Source organism: Lissotriton vulgaris, chromosome 6 (genome assembly GCF_964263255.1).
Source record: "Lissotriton vulgaris chromosome 6, aLisVul1.2, whole genome shotgun sequence".
NCBI classification, from domain to species: domain Eukaryota; kingdom Metazoa; phylum Chordata; class Amphibia; order Caudata; family Salamandridae; genus Lissotriton; species Lissotriton vulgaris.
Genome location: NC_141694.1, coordinates 1,630,253,436 through 1,630,275,651, shown reverse-complemented (window position 1 = coordinate 1,630,275,651; position 22,216 = coordinate 1,630,253,436). Strand labels below are relative to the sequence as shown.

The 22,216-nt window shown below is 41.2% G+C and overlaps 1 protein-coding gene across 1 annotated transcript in view; it reads left to right on the top strand.

Moving 5' to 3' along the window:
• DYNC2LI1 (dynein cytoplasmic 2 light intermediate chain 1) overlaps window positions 1-22,216 on the top strand; it is a 267,996-nt gene that overhangs the window by 32,455 nt on the left and 213,325 nt on the right. The window contains exons 2-3 of the mRNA XM_086927800.1: window positions 2,314-2,434; window positions 19,540-19,574. Of these exons, the coding sequence (XP_086783926.1) occupies window positions 2,314-2,434; window positions 19,540-19,574 (156 nt within the window). The remainder of the gene's footprint in view (window positions 1-2,313; window positions 2,435-19,539; window positions 19,575-22,216) is intronic.

Genomic DNA, 22,216 nt, shown 5'->3' with positions numbered 1-22,216 from the left:
CCAGCCCAGAAAATTACCCAACCTCCCAGCCCAGAAAACTACCCAGACCCCGAGCACAAAAAAGTACCACCGAACTCAACCACCCAGAAAACAAACCTGAACCCCCTCAGCCCAGAAAAGTACCCCGACCGCCCCAAGCCCAGAAAACTACCCCAGCCCAGAAAACTACCCAGGCCAGTCCCACTTTACTCACCGTGGCTCTCTTCCTGGCGAGATCTTCTTGCTTCTGTCCCTGCTGCCTGCAGCAACCAGCAGCTAGACCGCGCAATGCCTTAACCACTCATATGCGTGGTTAAGGCAAGCGTGGTTGAGCTTGCGTAGTCGGAACACGCGTGGTTAAGACTGCGGTATTCTGACTTTTTCCCGAATATTAAATTTCATATCTTTACAGACAGATAAACAAAGCCTGGGGTGCACACCCTTGTTCACTAGTTACCTTCTGGTGTGGGAACACGTATTAAACATACTTGTTAACATCCAGGAGGCAACTTAGTTAAAGAGTCCGTACAATTAAGATCTTGATGATAAAAAATGTATTCATAATGTCCATACATAAATTGTTTGACAGATGTGTATTGATACAAGAATTAGCCATTCCTATCTTTAGTTATTACATCCAACACATGTTTCGCAGACTTACCGCTTTCTCAAGGCTAGAAAATCTAATTGAATTCTCAGTTCACCATTATGCACATGTCTTCAATGGTTTGTCTGCAGTATTGTCATGTTCATCAAATGCGCTCACTTCCCAAATATCCTGCTAAAAATGGGCATCAAATAGTGCACCCCCCAAAAACTAGGATATCAGATGCATTTATTCTACAGCGTGCCCAAAGGTGTTCTATTCCATAGCAATAAATACTATTTTTTCAGTCAAAAGTTGTGGTTAGAGTGCTCACTTTGAAAATTACGCTATTACCTCAACAATAAGTCCTCTTGCAATATTTATTCTTTTTCATCAGTTCATAATTTCCTGTGCCAGTTTTTTCCTAAAATATAGTCTACCTACATAACCACATTCTAATCATTAATTCACCAACTACTTATTTCCTAATAGGAGCATTTTTCAATCCTGTACCTCAATCTATGCCTTTCATGGGGAGCCCAACTCTTGGCCTCTAATGTCTCCATCTATTTATTGCCATTTTTAAATTTTAATGTATCAACTTTGCTAACATAGTTTTGGCTACTTTCTTATTCCTCACATTTCTTACAATACAACACTAATAACTGTAAATCTTAAAACCATTTGATAATTTCTTTTAAACTATCACCTGTTCAGAACTAGAGATTGGTACAAGTATTTGGCAAAAGCAAAACAGGTAAATTCAATTCATTTTTTAAAAAAAAGTTCACTAGCGTATCAAAATTAGGCTTTAAAAATACCCTTGTTCGCTCTAGCCATTTCCTGAATTTTACTCTAGGCTTATGATGGAAAGAACATTTCACATTTTTTCTAACCTTTTGCCATTCTCAGGACAATTTCTTTTCATAGAAATCCACCAATCAGGATTCTGTAAAATGCGTACCATTTGGTGTTCATATAAGTGAATTTAAGGTGTGCATAGAAATGTGGAGAGGGTCCGTAGTCAGAAATGTCAATTGTTTTATTATTGCAACGTATGTGTTCGGTAAAATAGTGTATTCTCTGGTGTTCAGAATCTGTGTGGCTTTTGTTTTTTTTCCACAAAATGTATACCTTCAGGGAATTAATTGGGAATTGTAATAGGTCGCAAAAAGGGCCCAAGGGAACAGTAAGAGAGAGCTTTGAAGACGGCCAAGAATTGGCAGGTTCGATTTTCTTTATGGGTTACAATTAATTTAAGTTGACCTTCCATGAAGATTCGTATCAAATTTAGGAACTTATTGTGGTCTTACATTTCCTCCGAATTTGCACCCCAAATTCTCGAGTTTCCCCATACAGGCTTGAGTAACTTACCGAGTCAATACTTCTTCCTTTTCACTAAGGTACTTGTAGCACTGTTCATGTGATGATAATACTAAAACTAACAGTATCAGAATGCAAAGAAAAACCTCAAACTGGATGTGCTACTCATAAACGGACCTGCCAGATGGTGCCAATTTTGTGCAAAGCCTATCTAAATTGTGCAGCAGAAGGTGTGCATGTGCAGTTGAATTTGTGTGAAGGCAAATTATCTTTATGAATGTGACCATAGCACTTTTCTTACAATCGTCATGCATGCAGATTGGAAACACATATTTTGTGGTCGAGCTTCTTACCTTAAAACACTTTCAATTTTTAGTTTATGATATGATGAAGATGATTTCATAGTTTGTTTGTTTCTCTGTCAGTGATAACCTCTGGGATATAGCTGTAGCTGAAGTTCAGAAGAAGGAGAATCTTGAAAGCCAGGATGATGATGGAGCTGAAATCTGGGAAAGATCCATTTTCTTTATGGGAAATAAGCAAGGGGTAAAGAAAATTGCTTTGAATACATTGTCACATGATAACTGTTTGTTCCTCTAGAGCTGCTGCGATACTGTTCTTGTTAAGAAATAATTTAGTTTTTAGGCAGTTGATGTACATTCTCAGGTATTTTCAACGGATCACTGACATAATATCGAGGGACATAATATCGACTACCAGAAATATCGGCGAACAAATATCGACAGACAGAATATCGACTTTGTATCTACAAACAGGTAAGTACAAAAATATCGAGTAAAAAATATTGTTTACAAAAATATAGTTTGTAAAAATATCGACTTTATTAAAAACAATGTTAAATTAAATTAATATAAAAAATTATTTACTAAAATAAACTTAAAAATACTTATATTAAGTAATTAATTAAAGTAATACACTTTTTTTACAATCATATTTGTTAAAACATATATATGTATGTATATATATATGTATAGTAACATAATATAATTAAAAAATATCAAATATTATTATCGTAGGATAGAGGAAGTGTAAAATTACTATTCCCACTCCAGAGAGTGCAACAGTAGATAAGGCGTTGGATAGCGTAGAGGTAAAAATTACTATTCCCACTACAGAGAGTGCAACAGTAGGGAAAGCGTTGGATAGAGTAGGGGTAAAAATTACTATTCCTACTCCAGAGAGTGCAACAGTAGGGAAAGCGTTGGATAGTGTAGGGGTAAAAATTACTATTCCTACTCCAGAGAGTGCAACAGTAGGGAAAGCGTTGGATAGCGTAGGGGTTAAAATGACTATTCCCACTCCAGAAAGTGCAACAGTAGGGAAAGCGTTGGATAGCGCAGGGGTAAAAATTACTATTCCCACTCCAAAGAGTGCAACAGTAGGGAAAGCGTTGGATAGCGTAGGGGTAAACATTACTATTCCCACTACAGAGAGTGCCACAGTAGGGAAAGCGTTGGATAGCGTAGGGGTAAAAATTACTATTCCCACTCCAGAGAGTGCAACAGTAGGGAAAGCGTTGGATAGCATAGGGGTAACAATTACTATTCCCACTCCAGAGAGTGTAACAGTAGGGAAAGCGTTGGATATCGTAGGGGTAAACATTACTATTCCCACTCCAGAGAGTGCAACAGTAGGGAAAGTGTTGGATAGCGTAGGGGTAAAAATTACTATTCCCACTCCAGAGAGTGCAATAGTAGGTAAAGCGTTAGATAGCGTAGGGGTAAAAAATTCTATTCCCACTCCAGAGAGTGCAATAGTAGGAAAAGCGTGAGATAGCGTAGGGGTAAAAATTACTATTCCCACTCCAGTGGGTGCAACAGTAGGGAAAGTAGATACTTCATATATTATTTAAAAATATATATATATTAATATATATATAAAAAATTAATTAAAAGTAATTACCAATTTAATATAATCTAAAAATTAATTAATTACAAATACTAATTTAATTTAATCATTACAATTAGTTATCTATTAATACTAATTAATTACAAATGAACAATTAATTAGGAATTAAAAACTTACTTAACAATTAAAATCTAATAAATACCCCAAAAAAATTAACATATGTAATTAGTTATAATTAAATTACTTCCCACCCTATTCCCCTATAAACCCAGAACCCACTACAGAAAATAAATTAGTAAAATTAACATAATGATCAATTAATCAATTTAATAAAACTAATTCTCAATGAAAATGTAATTAATTACCAAATACAAATTATTGAACAATTAATTGTAAATAAATAACCCTACATAAATGAACATATTTAATTATAATTAAATTACTTCCCACCCTACTTCGCTATAAACCCACAACCGGCTATAGAAAATAAATTAGTTAAATTAACATAATAATCAATTGAATAAAATTAATTGGCAATTAAAATGTCATTAATTACAAAATAAAAATTAATTAACAATTAATTATAAACAAATACCAATAAATAAATTTACATATTTAATTAATTATAATTAAATTTCTTCCCACCCTACTCCCCTATAAACCCACAACCCGCTACAGAAATTAAATTAGTTAAATTACCATAATTATCAATTAATCAATTAAATAAAATTAATTGGCAATTTAAATGTAATTAATTACAAAATAAAAATTAACAATTAATTATAAACAAATACCAATACATAAATGTACATATTTAATTAATTATAATTAAATTACTTCCTACCCTATTCCCCTATAGACCCACAACCCGCTACAGAATTAAATTACGCAAAATTTAAATAACATTAAATTCATTAATTAAATTATAACATGAATAAACACTTTTAACACATAAAATACACTATAAAAAATTCGATATTATTAAATGTCCGATATTTTTATTAACCTATATTATGTACTTCGATATTTTGACTATCTATATTTTAAAATTCGATATTACATTACTTACCTTCAAAACGATATTTTTGATGTCTATATTCTTTCCATTCGATATTCTGTCCAGCCTATATTTTGTACTCGATATTATGTCCATTCGATATTTTCTAGTCGATATTTTGTCTGTTTACCATTTTCAACTGTGGCCAGTTAACACTTGGGAGATAAGTTTATACTTAATAATGCCCATATCTTTGTCTTTTAATGTCTTAGGTAAAGATGTTTTCCCAAATTATGTAATGCCATGGTCACTGGAATTAGATTGTTAGGGATGCAGTTAAATCGCATGTAAAGAAGTATTGCCTTGGTGCTCAGTAGAATTTGTCGGCTTTATGTAAAAATAAACTGGAGTTGAGATCTTCACATAGACAAACTGTAAAAATGAATGGGGATTTTAACAAGCCCACCTATACTTCCATTTGACGCTACAGAGTTTTAATGTCTTGAAAGACAGCATTTGCAGCTTATACCATAGTCTTTCCTAATTTAAATGAGTTTTTTGTCTGATCTCCAGATTTCTGAAGCTGGTATAGATTACATACATTTCTCCTTAAGAACACTCTGGATGCTCGACATAAATTGTGTAGAAAGCAGACAAAACTATGATAGGCAAACATTGCTACTACTAATGAAACTACAAATCCAGCAGTTACTTAAAGGACGACATAATGGGACTAACTTAGCGTGTTTACTAAAGATCTCCAAGAGAGCCAATAACATCACAAACCGATATCAACACCTCCTTTATTTCCGTCTATAAGACACTGTGTTTAGCTGGTTTTATATGAAGAGAGGTCGGCATAGATGTGATATGGAAAAAGTGTTGTCTACCTTTATTTTTATTCGATATCTTTGCTATATTTGAAGTGAACATGATCTAACACAAGCATTAAATTCCTTGCACAGTGGAATATTGTCTGTTTAGCAAGACGTGTTGAAATTTACTAGGTGTATGCTTTAGCCCTGGCCCCATACCTCTTGGTGCTTATCAAAAAGCACCTACATTCAATCTCTGTGGTCTCACTTCTATATGAAATGTCACACTCTATTGTGTGTGGCAACTCCTTGAGTGGACTCCCATTTGCATTATCCAGAGGAACCACAAACAGTTGCCCCCATAGTGCAAAGTATTTGTATTCATTAGTGAATCACCAACCTAGTTATATTTCCCACATCTAAAAATATGACATCCCAACAGGGTTGGTGAATAATAATACATCACTATATGCAGTGATGTATTTTTCTGACACTGATTTGGTCACATTTCTACCACAAATTCTGTTTACTACTATGTTTAGCAATCAACAGAATTTACAGACAAGTTTTTCCCTCAGATTCATGTCTCAAATTAATTTATTGCACAGTTTCCATTTAATGTATTTCCCAAATTGTTTGAGATATTTTATATACAGGTCTGCAAACGGGGTGGAACGTATACAACAACTTTGGGAAAAAACTTGTGCACAAAGTGCAATCTGAAACTTTTTCGGTGGAGTTATTGGGGCATTACTAGGTTGGTGAGGACTGTACTCTTCCTCTTTGTTGATGCTGCCCTGCTTTGTACCACCCTGTGTGTCAGTTTGAAGGCAATACTTATCTTTCTCTGCATCTTTGTTCTGAGTATTTTACAGCTACATTATTAACAGTGAACTTCCATGGTCTAGTAAAGGAAGAGGGCAGAGGGTAGGATGGAGCAAGCAAGCAGTCAATCAATCAATCAATCATTACAACTTTATTTAGTTTGTTACGACCATAAAAGTATACACTTTACATATATTCCTTCTGTTAAAAGCATAGGCAAGCCTATTTCTAAAAAATATAGCACATGTTCATCGCGCATAAAAATGACCCATGACCATAAAAATAGAAGATACATATTATTCTAAAATTGACAAAATCAAAAGTTCATCCCTATAGGCCCAATAATTCCGATAGATTAAGTACAGTACTGTTATCCTTCAATTACACAATCTTCAGGGAACACATACATTAATTACTCTGTACTCTTGAGGAACACTTTAACTCTACATTTCCCCATGGCACAGGCTATGTCTAAGTTCATCAAACCCATTAGAAGGTTTACAGCTTGCGCCCTATTCTTAATCCTTTATTTTTTAAATATTGGACATAAGATCTCCTTTTGTATATCTAAAAATGTCATACAGTCAAGTAAAACATGTAAAATATCGCAGCGGGTACCCAAAGTGCAAGTGCATTTCCCATTATATTCTATCATGAAGTTTTTGACCCCCATTATTTGCCTAACAGGGATTTATCCCAATTCGCGCTTTTAGCACCTCACGTCTTAAGTGGTAGCTGGGTAACCTATCTACATAAGGATAATGTTGGTCCATTTCCCAAGCCAAGATCATGTGGGACACTAAAGTTTTTCGCAAAAGATACTCCCGATCATGTATACGAGACGTATCAAGGTCCAATGACCTAAGTTCTTTCTTGTCTATTAGTGGATGTCCTAGTTGTGGGCAAAGCTTTAAACCTAGCACTCCATACACTTCCCTTAGTGAGGCTCTTGTCTCCTTCGCCCAGGACAGCTCACTAATGGTAATTTCAGCTTAACACCAATGGGAAATTTTATGGGATCCTCTGCCCCTAATCGCTGCCAAAAACGTATTAGTTCCATACAAGCTGTTATGGTCCAAGAGGTAATTCCCAACTCTAGTCTTGCTGCTTGTTCCATAGATGATTTTGTCAGCAAGAACAAGCTTTTTAGAGTATTTCCCTCTTCTTTATCCCAACAGATTTTGCCACTTAAGTATAGTACTTCAGCCCCATACCGGAATTGTGGAGGGACCATTGCTAGATAGGCCTTTATAACCGGCCTGTCCGACATTTCTCCATATACACTGTTAAATCTTTTTAGGCCCTTCACCGAAGCCGCTGCCCTCTTTTTTAAGGTTTCCTGATTGGTGTACCATTTTAGATTATTTGCGAACCACATTCCTAAATATCTCTAATCATTTACCCTCTCGAGAAGTTCTGTACCAAGATACCAAGAGAACTTTCTTTTCCTCCTCCCGAAGCATAACATTTTGGTCTTCTCCATGTTCACTACTAGTTTTTTAATTAAACAGTATTCTTTAAACGTGTTTCATTTTCTCTGAAGACATTTCTCCGACTGGTCCATAATCACCAGGTCGTTTGCATATAGTAAGCAGGTTACATGTTTTCCTCCCAGTTTCGGGCTAGCCCCTCTAACCTCTCTTCGTTTCCGAGGTAGATCGGTTATGAACAGGGAAAAGAGTAAAGGTGCAAGTACGCACCCCTGCGTCAAGCGGTTTCCAATCTAGATCTTCCCAGACAAACATCCCTCCTCATCCAGAATTATTTGGGCCCAGTTTTCAGTGTGTAAGGCCTGGATCAGGGTCAAATGGTCGTCCTGTATTTTATACCCTACCAGAGTTGACCACTGCTGCTCCCTGTCCACAAGGTCAAATGCCGCGCAGAAGTCCACAAAACAGCAGAATAAATTACCCCTCTGTTCCATTGACTTCCGAGCGATGGACCAGAGGGCAAAGCAGTGGTGCACCATCGAGTGTCCTTCTTTGAAACCCCCCTGTTCTGGGGGTACTATCCGATTATCATATGCCCACTCCTTTAACAAACCCAGGATTACCTTGGAGAATACTTTTTCGCCTATGTCCAGGAGATTATTAGGTGGTAGTTTTTAGCGGAGTTTACATCGCCTTTTTTATGTATTGGCCTAACAACCGCCCCTTTCCAACTATCTGGCAGAGTTCCTGTACTTACTATCCTCTTGAACATATTCGAGAAAAACTCGGCCCACCAGTCTAAATTCGTTTTTTACCGACTGCTGGTAAATTACCTGGTCCTGCAACTTGTGTTAAATTTAACCCAGATATTATGCTTTTAATATAACCTGGGGAGAAGTGCATTTTCACATCTTTCCTGACCCCTGACAAGTTATTTGATACTATTTTCCCCCTCCTTGGCCATTTGCCATAGATTTCCTCAAGATAAGCTACCCACTTATCTTCCAAAACGGAGCACTGCAATGTCCCTACAACTTTCCACGTACATTCTTGTATCATTTTCCAAAAACTTTTGACGTAAATTCACCTAGCATTTATCTTTATAGGATCCCTTATTATCTCTGATAGTTGCTTTATATTCTATCCTTAATTTCTTAAGTTCAAGTGAATATACATCATTGTAACTACCTCTGAGGCATCTTTCATGCCGCCTAATAGCGGCCTTTACCTTCCGGCAATCGTCGTCAAACCCTGGTTTATTATTGAGGTATACTTTAGCTTTACTTTGTGGCCCATGATTACCCCGTTTAATTTTTATCCTGAGGCATTCTACCAGCTTCTTTATTATATCCTCATACCAGGATATATCCTCTCCAGGTGGTAGATTTTCTACCCCCACTGTTAACTGGAGTGCACTCAGTATCTTTATATATTCCTCACTAATCCTGGTTGTAAGACGCTTAGGATATTCAACCTCTACTTGTAGCGCTTTTTGTCTCTGCGGTGTCCTATTTGCCTTTAATTCTATCAGTCGTGGGTAGTGATCACTGCCCTCTGCCCTACCTATTTTAAAGTGCTTAATTAAATGGAAGCTCCATGCCTGAATAAATGCATAGTCTATGGGGCACTTTTGCTGCCCTATTTTAAAAGTACGCTTTGCGGGCCGGTCCGATTCCTTTCTACCATTAGCACAGAGCAGGCCCATAGCCCCCAACATCTTACCAAGCTCCACATCTTGGGTTGAGCTGTCACACCTTGGGAACTTGGCAACCTCTATATTAAATACTCTTAGCTGCTCCCTCTGCCAAGAGTCAATTTTTTGGAGGTTTAGTCTATGGTTAAAATCGTCCACAATAACACATCTCTAGGGTATATAAATCTTGTAAACCCTCCAGGTCCTTTTTTAGTCGTTCCAAATTCGCTTTATACTCATTTATTCTTCCTTTGTGTATGTACACATTTATAATGCATAGCCCTTCCCCACCTGCGTTATTATTTATTATCGACTCTCTACCTAATGCCCAGTTACACTTAAGTTCGAGGGATGTTATATCTCTCGCTATCCTTGTTGAAACTAGTGTCATCTGGCCGCCTGATGGTCTACCTAATAAATTCTTTCTTGCGGGTTTTACATGGTGCGTAAAGCCTTCCGTAGCAGGGGTTTCGTCGCACAGCCAAGTCTACAGTAAGCAAACAATATCGGTCTTCCTAAGAATATCTTTAAAGCTATCAGGAACCATTATTCTTTTATATCCATTGACATTCTAAGACAGACCACATTACTCAGATACCAGTCTTCTTCACCATCCATATATGCCGATTCTCTATATCTATTCCCGGCCAGTAGATCTGCATCAACCCACCATTAGTTTTTAGGAGTTATAGTGCTTTCAAGGGCTTCCTTCATACCTCGTCCCGAACTGATCATTTTTATTTGCTGTTCTCCCAGCCCTGCATGGTTCCTAAGGAATGGTTTCCCTTGTTTATCCATCAGCACATCCTCTCTTTTTATTAACCTAATTCCTTCCCTTAGCCTTTCAGCTTCTGCCTTTTCCATTGCGACTTATTAGTGCAGAGTGGAGTAAGACCTTTGTTATTTCTTTCCCTTTAGTGTTCGTCAGGAACCCCACTTCCTTTAGATCTTCTGTACTAACGTATCTTAAGCTAGGACATTTTGCGAATGAAGAGAGGAGCTGGGAACGATTTAGAGGGTTTCGTTTCTTAACTCTTTTCCCTCCCTTTCCCTGTCCTGTTGGTTCTACAAATAACCAAGTTTCTAAGGGCCTATCTAACTGCATATCTGGCAATCTTTCCTCTGGCATTTCTTCCCTTCTTTGGCAAGTTACTTCAACTTTGCCTCTATTCCTACGCCTCATCCCAGAACTTGGGTTGCTAGGCCCTGCAACTACAGATGTCTCCCTCCCCCATTATGATGGTACGTCCTCCTTTTCCCCGAGGTATTTCCTTAAAGTACCCTCAGAACTCTTTACCATACTTTTTCCTGATTCCCACCTTGTTTGTCCCTCAGGTCTGCAAGTGCTCACTCCTGTATTGGCAAAGGTTAGTTTCTTTGTTTCTGGCCTTACAACCTTATCACTTAACCTTTGATCTATAGTTACCAACTTCCCTTTCTCCTGTTGGTTTTTAGATGGGGCCTTTTTCCCCCTACTTCGCCACCGGGTATTTAGTTTTATACCCCTCCTCTCCCCATATCTCTTTATAATCATAAGCCAACGGTATATATATACTGAAGGTTCTTCCTCCTTAGGCCGACTCACTCTTTCCACTTCTATCCCCCTATCTGCATTAATTCCCTCTTGTACTTCTACTGTTCTTACTAGGGAGGGCATTAGGTTTTTAATCTGTGTCAGCTCCCCAGTTATATTCCTAAACTGATTACTTTGTGTTTTTAGAATTTAATTATTTAAAACTGAAACCTCTAAAATGCCCTGCAAGGTTTTCTCCAGCATCAGCATAACCTCAAGCATAGATAAACTGGAGGAACCTGTCACCTCCAGGCTCGGCGGGGGAGGCCTGATAAATCAATTTGGGTGGCATAGGGGTTTTCCAATCTTACTTTTCCCTTCGGACTAAATACCCTCTGGGCAGAGTCTTCCTCACACAGGGATTTACTCTGTTTTGCTCTTTCTTCCTCCACCACTTCTACATCCCTGTCCTGAGTAAATATCGACTAGAATAACCGTGGCGAGGAAGACAAACGTGGTTCCATCGGGATCTCAGCAATATTAAAATTAGTCTGGTTCAAAGATTCCACTCTTATAGCTGCATCATCCTCTATATTGTGTGGTGTCTCTATCTCACTCATCTCCTTATCTGGCATCTCCTTCGATTTAAAATGTTTGCCAATAAAGTCTTTGATGGATTTTGAAACTGCTGAACCGCCTTTTGTGCCTTGAGTCTTGGAAGTTGTCAACATTTTCTGTAGGCTTGAGCCCAAGGAGGGGGTAGACCCCCTCACTGGTGTTTTACTTCCGGTGGGTGTCACCATATCACCATTCATATCATTCGAGTCCTTTGGTAATTTAGACGTATCCTCCATCCCAAGGCTTTTATTTCCTAATTTCTAGAGGTTTTTCAGGGCTTTCCTGGGTTTAGTTTTCCATAGGGCCATTGCTTCTGCTTCTCTTGGCTCCTTCCTTCCGGAATACGTGATTTTATGATGGACTTTTCCTTCACTTTCTTCAGGTTCGCGCTACACTTTGGTACACTACAGCTTCAGGCTCTCTGTGCGCTTTAGATTTCCCCTTATTTTATTATTATGTTTTTCTTATTTAGAAGAGAGTAAAATATCTTTCCACTTTACCTCTGTTCTGTCGGCACGCACTCTTGTCTCCACCACTTCTCGATTACAACTTGCTTTCCTTCCTCAATCTTTCTGTAATCCAATTGCTCAGGCATACTGCTAGATTCAGCTTCCACGGGGTGTTCAGTGCCTACCATTTACCCCTTCACGGCTTCAATTCTTTTATTCAATGCCTTCTTCGCGGGTTTTAGACCCAATTCTCCGCCTTCACTCGTGCCGGTTAGATTTTAACGTACTCCAACCTCACACAAGCATTTACTGCCAACCAAGCTGCTCCAGGATCGCGGCTCGCTCCTTCTGCGCCTCCTGTTACCGGGCTCACGGTCCGCGGCACGATTTCTGCATTGTTAGCGGTTTTTGCTGGCGGCGGTGAGAAAAAGACCAAAATCCACAGGTTTCAACACGATACACTCGTCCTCCCTGCCGCAGGTCTCGCGGGTCTCGATGGCGGCGTCAGAAGCGGAGCTCGGTGTCAATAGCGGAGGTCGTCGGTCGGAGGTGCAGCGCAAGAAGTGGGAGGTGGGCGGTTCCTTGCAAGAGCGCGTCCGTAACCAAACAGAACAGAACCGTCAGAGCAGTCAGTCACAGAAGCTAATTCTTGTTTCATCAGCATTGGGGTGTTATCCGGTGTATTTGAAGCCAAACCATTCCACTGTTATGTCCAAGTGTACAACCCAACACTTTGGGATGGTTGAACTTTCCCCTTTTTCTATTGATCTATTCGCATAGTATTTACAACCATGAAGGGGGATAAAAGGAGCTGTGTGCCCTTAGCAGATTATGAAAACGTATTGACTGGACTGAGTTTGGTTTATTGGTTTATGTGCTCACAAGTCTTGGCAACTGAGGACAGGCATGCCTGCCATTTGCCTGACTCCCTTGGAATGCATTTGCCTCCCGTGGTAAGGCACACAAGAGCTCAGAAGCTCTGAAATCAGAACACTACCAATCTGACCAATCCCCCTTTGGTGACGATGTTCAGAGGCGTCACTGTCTCCCGAATCTCTAAATCTGCTTCATTTTGTTGTGACTAGGCTATCACAAAAGATTGTACACTTTGAACCCTGTTGCGCTGTCAAGGTTCTGTTTTGTGGTTGGTTGTATCGGAGTAATTGACTCTCTTTGCTACCTCCTGCAACTGCAGCCTCTGCTATGTGGCTGACCACACAACCCTGCTCGAGGCTGGTGCAGAAGCCCTGCATCCTCGCACTGCATTCAGCACTGACCACACTGTGCGTGCTCAATTTCAAAACCGAGTAAGGCAAAAACTGAATGCTTACATAGCCTCAGAAACCAGCCACTATGCTGTGCCGGTCCTTTCCTATTAGCTTTTGTTAAGCTAATCCAAATGAATGCCCCACAGAGATATATTGGACTCACATAGTTCCTGACTCCTGTCATACCCAGGGCCCCCTCAATGCTTGTCATAAGAATAACATAGTTGCCCCTGATTTACACAGGCCTTAAGAGATTGCCTGACACCTACATCTCCTTGGTGCCCCACAAAAGCCCGGAAAATGTACATGTGGCAAGCTGTGACATGTTTTGCACCCCATTAGTACCCAAACATGTTCAGCAGAAAATCAGAGTCATTGGCACACTGAGCACATGGATGGGAACAAGCGAGTGATACCTTTGGACTTTGTCTTATATGAAACACCAGCCAAAGTGCCAAGCCCCAAGTCAGAGACAGCTCACTTTATCACATGTTGATCGATGTTGTCAGACCAAATCTGGACCTCACCAGAGGCTGTCCACTGCCAGAGGACGTCTGCATGTGTACCACACATCCATATGAGGGCTGTTGGAACCCATGCCCAGAATTGAGCCACAATCAGGTGCAGCCATTTGATGGCAAAGGTGGCAGTGAGCTGCAGAGTCCGAAAGCAGGAATAGTGAGCCAGTCTTGGCCTTCTTCATGTGTCATAGTCTGAAACATAATTCTGAAGGGAAAGGAGTGGTCAAGCATATGAATTACCCATCCCAAGATGATGGATTGTTCAGAGGACACTAATCCAAGTAAAGTATCGGTCTTTCCTGTGTGTTTGTTCCTATTCAAATCATGTATATGGGAGGCAGTAACTAGAGGAAAATGGACCGCAATGCATTCATTCCCTATTGTTCGTTGCATTTTTGCCCACTCTCTCTCCATTTTTGATCCTGATTCATTGCTTCTTCTTGCATTTACACATTTACATACATCTAGATTCCATTTTGATTCTATTCCTACTTCCTTTGGCTGATGAAAATGGGAATTTATTGCGTGGCATATCTGCTACAACATAGCTCTCTATCTTAAATTAAGCATTATCTGATTGCTCAGAATATTATTTACCCTATTGATTTTTCTTTTCTAGAGACCCTCTTAAGGAGACACCTCACACCTTTCACATGTGTTATACTGTGCAGGGTGATACCATGGCTGGTGGGAGGAGTTGCTATTTCCTCAGGCAATCAAGAAGGAAACTGAACAAACATTCTCCACATCCAGTCTTGTCATCAGCCTGCACATTGTAAAATTGATACTGCATCTTTAAGAGTATTCTTTCCAAGTCCTAGACATCTGCTACTAAGAAGATGATTTGATTAGTTCTCAAGCCACAGAGAAGATTCACAATCCTTATCGTCATCTACCGTGGCCCCCACAGTTTCCAGCAGGTTCTGTTTACCAGCATCTGTGGAGGCAAGGTCAACTCTAGGCAGTGTTTCCTGTCAGTTCACACCCAGTTTGATCCTGGTGTACCAGCTGCGGAATTAGTTTTTTTCACTCTAGCAGAGATGGCCTATCATCTTTGTCAATATGTTTCTGTCGCAAAAATACACATTTGTATTTAGTGACATAAGTTGATAGGGAGAGAGAGGCATTTCATGTGATCTTTCCCGGGCTTAGGTAAGATGGTAATTATTCCTTTACTCCTAGTGTCAGGAAGGTATCTCTTCTTGCTCGTCCTCTTTTAAAAAGCTGCCAAGCATGATGTAAAACAATTAGTAAGTTAATAATGTAAATCAGTGTTGATGCCATCTGTCCTGAGCTTTTCCTGTGACTATTCAATTAATGTATCAAAATAGGAAAAGAACCTGCCCAGAGGTTTAAGCGGTAGGCCTATAATAGGTCCGAAGAATTATATATCACTCTGAACCCTATACGGATATCTCATAAATGCATCACACCTTAAATTTTATCAAAAAAGTTTATTATAGATTATTGTAATTAATTTTTTTCTTTTTTCATTTAGTATTTCTTAGATATAGGCAAACATGTTAGACAATAACAAATCTAAATATACAATAAAACATTAAGAAGGAGGGTTGTTTCCTAAACAGGGCCGGTATTTCCACAATACAGAAGGTCTCACAGCTTTACAAGGAAACAAAATGGGGAGATACAGGTGAGTAACAGGACTCATCCGGGGGGAGATGGGGTATAGGAACCAGGTGTCTACGTGAGGGCATTAGTCCAGGGGCATTCCTCATTAAGACCCTTGGTTACACTATCAAGATAAAAAATCCAGAATACCTCTCTTTTTTTCCGTAGGGAGGTGGGGTTAACCCCAGGGTCAGCTCGTATTCTTTCTAGGACGGACCATCTTGGGTCTTTTTCCATATGATTTTTGGTGACCCAATGTTCCACCAGTGGGGCGCCCCTCCTTCCAGTTCTTATGTTGGACTTATGCTCCCCAGTGAGGAGTCGAATTTCCCTACCTGTCTCTCCAACATATGGAAGGTTGCATGGACAGAGGATGATGTACACTAAATTGGAGGAGCGACAGTTAATCATTTTATTGAGATTGATGGTGCGGGGAGGGATGGCGATGGTGGGGCCTATCATAGCATTGGGGCAGGCTTGGCAGGAACCACATTGGTGGTTGCCAACCACCGGGTTAGGTCCTGTTAGGGAACTTTGGATGGCGGGTCCTTTCTCAGGTAGTTTACCTTTAACAAGGTGGTTTTTGAGATTTCTGTTTCGTCTAAACGCAAAAATGGGTTTAGGTAGGGGGTTCTGTTGTTTGTTCAAATTGAGTAAGAACCAGCGGAGTTGATGGCCTGTCGTAGTTTGTTGTTGATACTAGAGTGTTTGGTAATACAAACAATACTTTCCTTGGTGTTGTTCTCCTTGGGTTGGAACATAGTTTCTCGATTGTAGTAGCGCGCTCGTTTGAAGGCATCCTTGACCAGCCGGTAAGGGTACCCCCGTAGTATTAGTTTGTCCTTAAGGATATCTCCCTGCATAAGGAAATCTCGCATTTCAGTACAATTCCTCCTGATGCGGAGGAATTGGCTGAAGGGGATGCTGTCCCTTTGACAGCGCGGGTGGTAGCTGCTGTATTGGAGAAGGGTGTTTCGGGCGGTAGGTTTCGTGAATAGGGAAACAAGAATTTCATTGTTGAAATGTTCCACCCAAATATCCAAAAAGGCAATTTGGTCATTACTAGAATGACTGGTGAATCTGAGGTTGGGATCCGCTGCATTGAGCCAAGCTACATATTCCACCAGGGTGATTGGGTCCCCCTCCCAGATGAAAAAAACGTCATCAATGAAACGAGACCAAGCTCGTACATTTTCGTGGAAGGGGGCCATTTCATTATAGATATGGGTTCACTCAAATGCACCCATGTATAGGCAGGCAATGCTGGGGGCACAGGCCGCGCCCATGCTGACTCCTCCGACCTGATGGAAAAACTCATTATTGAACTCGAAATAGTTCTCTCGTAGGACAATTTCTAGACATTGCATGATAAATCTGGAGTTATCAATTTCAGGGTTGGAGGTAAGCACTTCCTGAAGGACTTCAATGGCTCCATCCTTGGCGATGTTGGAGTATAAAGACTCCACGTCCAGAGTAACCAGGAGTTCTCTGTTGGAATGATATGGGGTTCCCTCAATTTTTGCTATAAAGTGACCCGTGTCTTTGATAAATGAGTCCAAAGAGGAGACCAGTAGTTTAAGAAATTGGTCGATATATTTCGACAGGGGCTCAGTTGCGGATCCTATAGTGGACACAATAGGTCTCAAAGGGGGGTCAAGTTGGTTCTTATGCGTTTTCGGGACCCCGTATATGATGGGCATCCTGGTGAAGGTAGGGGTCAAAAATTCAATTAATGGCAATAGGTGTTCTCATATTCTTTACATATGTTATCAGTATCTAAATCGATCTAGCGCCAGGTGCAACTATTTCTCCACAACTATTTCTTCCATTTCCATTTCCACAATGTCTGTAGTGTTTCATTGCTTCTTTTATATGACTTTAGCAACAGGGTCTGATTAAGAAAACTCTAAGGTTATTATGGATCTCTAGGAGCAAATTATAGTCACATCCAAAGTTGTTTTACAGTAGTGATTTCTTACAAATTGGCTGCTGATGGGGCTCATTATCTTTGGTTGGGCAAGTTTCCTATTTTCATGCATTGAGGTGTGTTAGACCTGGCATCATTGGCGTGAGTCTCCCTTCCATTGTTGACGGATTGCCTCCTCTGTTTTGATAGGTTTTTGCTGGATTTATGCTTTGGGCGCTGTGCCACTGCTAATCAGTGCCACAGTGCAAGTGCTCCCTATGTTAAATTAATGTACTAATTGGTTATTCCATGATTGGGTTATTTGATTTATCTGTCCCCATGTGTGCCCAGGGCTTGTAAATCAAATGCTGCTGGTGGGCTTGCAGCACAGGTTGTGCCACCCACAGAAGCAGCTTGTAAAGTGTATCTCAGGCCTGCCATTGCAAGCCCTGTGTGCAGTCTAGCACCGCCATGTCGACTTGGCCAAGTGCACCCACTTGCCAGTCCCTAAACCTTACCTTTGTTTAATATTAGACACCCCCTATGGTAGACCCAAGGGCAGGGTGCATTGTAAGTATAAGGTAGGACATGCTCTGATGTGTTTAGCATGTTCTAATAGTGAATTACAGCCATTTTCGTTTTTCACTATTGAAGGCTACCTGTTCCCATAGGCCAGAAGAAGCAGTAAGATTATTTCATGCTTATAATCCAAACTGACTCAGGGAACATGGTAGAAATTCGAATTTAGTATGCCTGAACTCAGAATAATAAAATACATCTTTTAGTAAAGTTTATTTTAATATTCTGTGTTAGGTAAACACAGTGCTCAGGAACTGGTTTGGACTAGGCAGAGGCCTCTCTGCCTTCAGAGAACAAAGGATTTGGGGGTATAAATATTGGGACCCTGATCCCAAAAAATTAGATCACTTCTGGAACAAGAAACCTTTATTCCAAAGAGAAGAACCAAGAAAGCTGCAGGAGCTGTACTGCCCCTCTGCGAGTGTGCTGTTTGCTGGGTTGGCCTGCAGTGGTTGCTTCATTGGCAAGGGAAAGGAGAAGGAACTTTGTAAGGACTTTCATCTACAGAATATTCTCCAACCGCTTGAACTGTGCTTGCCTCCTGCTGAAGTCTCAGGGACAAAAGACTTCACCTCCAGCTCCCTCCTGAATTTCCTTGCTGGGAATTCTGACTCCAGTCACTTGCGTGCCAATGGGAGCTGGAAGCGCGACGCATCGAGAAGAAGCATGTCGCCACCACAGCTGAAATCATCGCAATGCCGGAGAAGCGAGCCTTCGTCGCATCTCCCTGGAAGTGTGTGTTCATCGAAGCTGCCTGCTGTCGCATCACCGTAGAAGCGTGACGCCATCGAGAGAGTCGCCATCGCATCACCGGAGAAGCGTGTCGCAGGGCCTGTTGCGGCTTCAAAGAACAGGGTCGTGGCAAGGCTGCCAGGGCGTCATCGCATCGCATCAAGGCATCATCTTGCCCACCGCAACGGGCCCTCAGGCCGAGAATCTATGCATCACCTCCGCACCGGTAAGGCTCACGACGAGTCCCCTACTCTGCGCAAGCATTGAGGAAGGACGCACCCGTTCCCCCGGGTCACGGAACCGACGCATCTCCCCTTTTGCAAGCCTTTTGTTCACTTTGCATTACGCATCCAGGTACTTTGTTGAGAACTTTGTCGCATTTATCAACAACTTGAACTAAGAAACTTTAATCATCTTTTAAGTAATCTTAAGTGTAGTATTGTGGATTTTTGTCGTTTGTGGTCTTGTGTTTCAGTCTATATAAAGAATACCTATTTTTAAAAAACCTGTGTTGTGTCCATCTGTAGTGTTTTCACTGTATTACTGTATATATTCACAAATGCTTAACACACTGCCTCTGAGATAAGCCTGTCTGCTTGTGCCAAGCTACCAAGGGGGTGAGCAGGGGTTATTAAGGAGTGTAATCCTCTTATCATGACTTAGAAGTAAGGGTCCCTATTTGGACGAAGGTGAATACCATTGCCAACTAGAGACCCCCAGATCTAACAAGGTGGAAAACGTGTATCTAATTCAACTGTTCTAGTTTTCTATGCAACAACTGGTCTAAAATGTTCATTTATTTTTCAGGGCAAGACCTCAATTATTCTCAGGTGCCTTGACAGGTAGGCATCAAGATTTGCCACATTTTTTATTTTGCAAGTACGTATGTTGATAAATAAATAAAATGGTATACCTAATTAATTGATATGTACATGTGTCAATGATGTGGAAATTGTGGAAAATCGTTTATTTTTCTACATAAAACTGCAATAAAGAATAGTTAAAAGAAAAAAATAATATTTTGTCATTATGATTAAACTCCAAAATGGAGAACTCCAGGCTAACCAAACTAGTCTGACAAAACTACATTCCAGGGAAATGTCATTATGAGGAAATACCTTTTCCATGAACATCCTAAGATATTTATGGAAAAGTATACCAGACCTAGGTTTAAATCCACTGTCCAGTTTAAATAATCAAAAGGTGAAGATTAATTACAAAATGCAAGTTGTGGTATTTTTTTATGTTTACGACAACCAGATGGGAAAATCAAGAAGACAAGGGCAAGGGAGGTAAAGAAGAAATAAGCTACTGAATACAAAAGTGAAAGAAGAAGATAAAGGAAATGTAAAAAAGAAAAAGGGCGATTGGAAATGGAGCAAAGGGGGGGGGAGGTGGACACACAAATCAAAAAATAAAGAAAGGGGGCCAATAATATAACCAGCACCATGTAGGGCAGGGAGGGGTGGGAGTATAAATAAATTAAAAATAAAGAAAAGAGTATGGCGAATAAGTTTGAGTGCAGGTTGGAAATTCACCCTGTAAAAAGAAACAAATGGAAGACAGTGTGTGGGGGGTTGGTTGAGGGGCAGTAGGACGCTGCAGGAGGGGGAGACACTAAGAGTAGAATGAACAGAGAGTGCACTGAAAAAGAGAGAACAGTTTGAAAGAAAAATATTTTTTAAGTTTCACTACAGACATTCACCAGATTGGTTTTGTCAAGCTGGTGAATAACATTCAAGAGGAAATATTTGTGGAAACCCATTTGATAAAAATTAGCTGTCAGAACAAGTTTCCTAAAGTTTCAGATTAGTGGCTTGCAACTATTACATCAGATAATTGAGCTATGGGCTACTGCAAGAACTAATATTTCATTCTGAGAAAGCAATCTGCTGTAACACTTAATTAAAGATTCCCTGTGACAAGTCTTGTACCATGCTTCACAGACTGTGCCAACGTACTCTGCGGCCGCTCGCCCTACCTGGGATTACAGATGGAGACGGTGTCACCATTACGGACCCGGCGGCGCTGGCGGCTGGCTTTGCCAGCTATTACGCTGAGCAATATGTGCCACGAGATTGCCTTTCGGCTGAGGTGATTGATAAATTTATCGCTGACCTGCCCCCGAGGGCAGTCTCTACGGAGACCCGAAAAGCATTAGACCTTCCCCTCACTGCGGAGGAACTGGGGGATGCCCTGGGGCAGCTCAACACGGGGAAGGCGCCCGGACCGAGCGGTTTCCCGTGTGAATTCTATAAAAAGTTTCATCTTCAATTGGGGTCCCATTATAGGATCGCGCTGGAGGCAGCGCGGAAAGTGGGTCGACTGCCAGCTGACTGGCGCCATGCCGAGGTGGTGGTGTTTCAGAAACCTGGTAGGCCCCCTGATCGTCATGACTCGTACCGCCCTATTTCGTTACTTAACATTGAGGTTAAATTGTTGGGTAAGGCATTGGCGAACCGTCTCCTCCCATAGGTAGCCGATATGGTCCACCCGGATCAGGCGGGCTTTATGCCATGTGGAGCGACGCGACACAATATCCGCAGGGCACAGAATGCCGTAGACGCGATCAGAGCCAGGGGAGAGAGAGCGGCCCTGCTCTTGGCAGATATAGATAGGGCCTTCGACTCGGTAAGTTAGACCTATATATTCGCGCTTCTCCCTCACCTTAATCTGGGCCCGGTGTTTATATCATATATCAAGCTTCTCTATACTGATATCACGGTGTCCGTGCGGGTTTCTGGAGCGATCTCAGCGAGGTTTGCCATCGGACGGGGTACCCGACAGGGTTGCCCGCTGTCCCCATATTTATTTGCATTAATCATGGAGCCTCTCGCCTCCTGGGTGCGCATTGATGCGCAGCTGCGGGGCTTTGTCTGGGGAGGGGGCCTTACTGATCGTATCGCCCTCTATGCGGACGATGTCCTCTTCTTCCTCACTGACCTAAATAGGTCTGGGCCCCGAGTGCTGGAGATAATGCGCATCTTTGGTGAGGTATCGGGCCTTTACCTTAAACCGAGTAAATCCACCCTATGGGTGCTGGGTGATGGGGCGGACACTGGTTCATGGGCGTCAGCCTTGCGAACTGCGGCCGGGGGCATATTGTATCTTGGAGTGTTCTTGTCCGAGTCCGCGACGGTTTCATGGGAGCGCAACGTGTTGCCGGTCTTGGAGAGGGTCCAATCGTAAATCAAGACTTGGTCTCGAATGCCCCTTACCATCTATGGCAGAACGGCGATTTTTAAAATGGTTGCCCTCCCGCGTCTCCTCTATCAGTTGCAGAATCATCCACACCCAATCGCGCCACGATGGTTCCGGCAGGTCAATTTCGCCCTGGGTGGTTTTTTGTGGGCAGGGGGTGCCGCTAGAGTGGCGCTACGCACGTGCTTTCTATCCACGTATTGTGGTGGCCTGGCCACGTCGGACATCCTCTCGTAATACCAAGCCTCGCATCTGCTGGTCTTAAATGATTGGTGGTATGGGG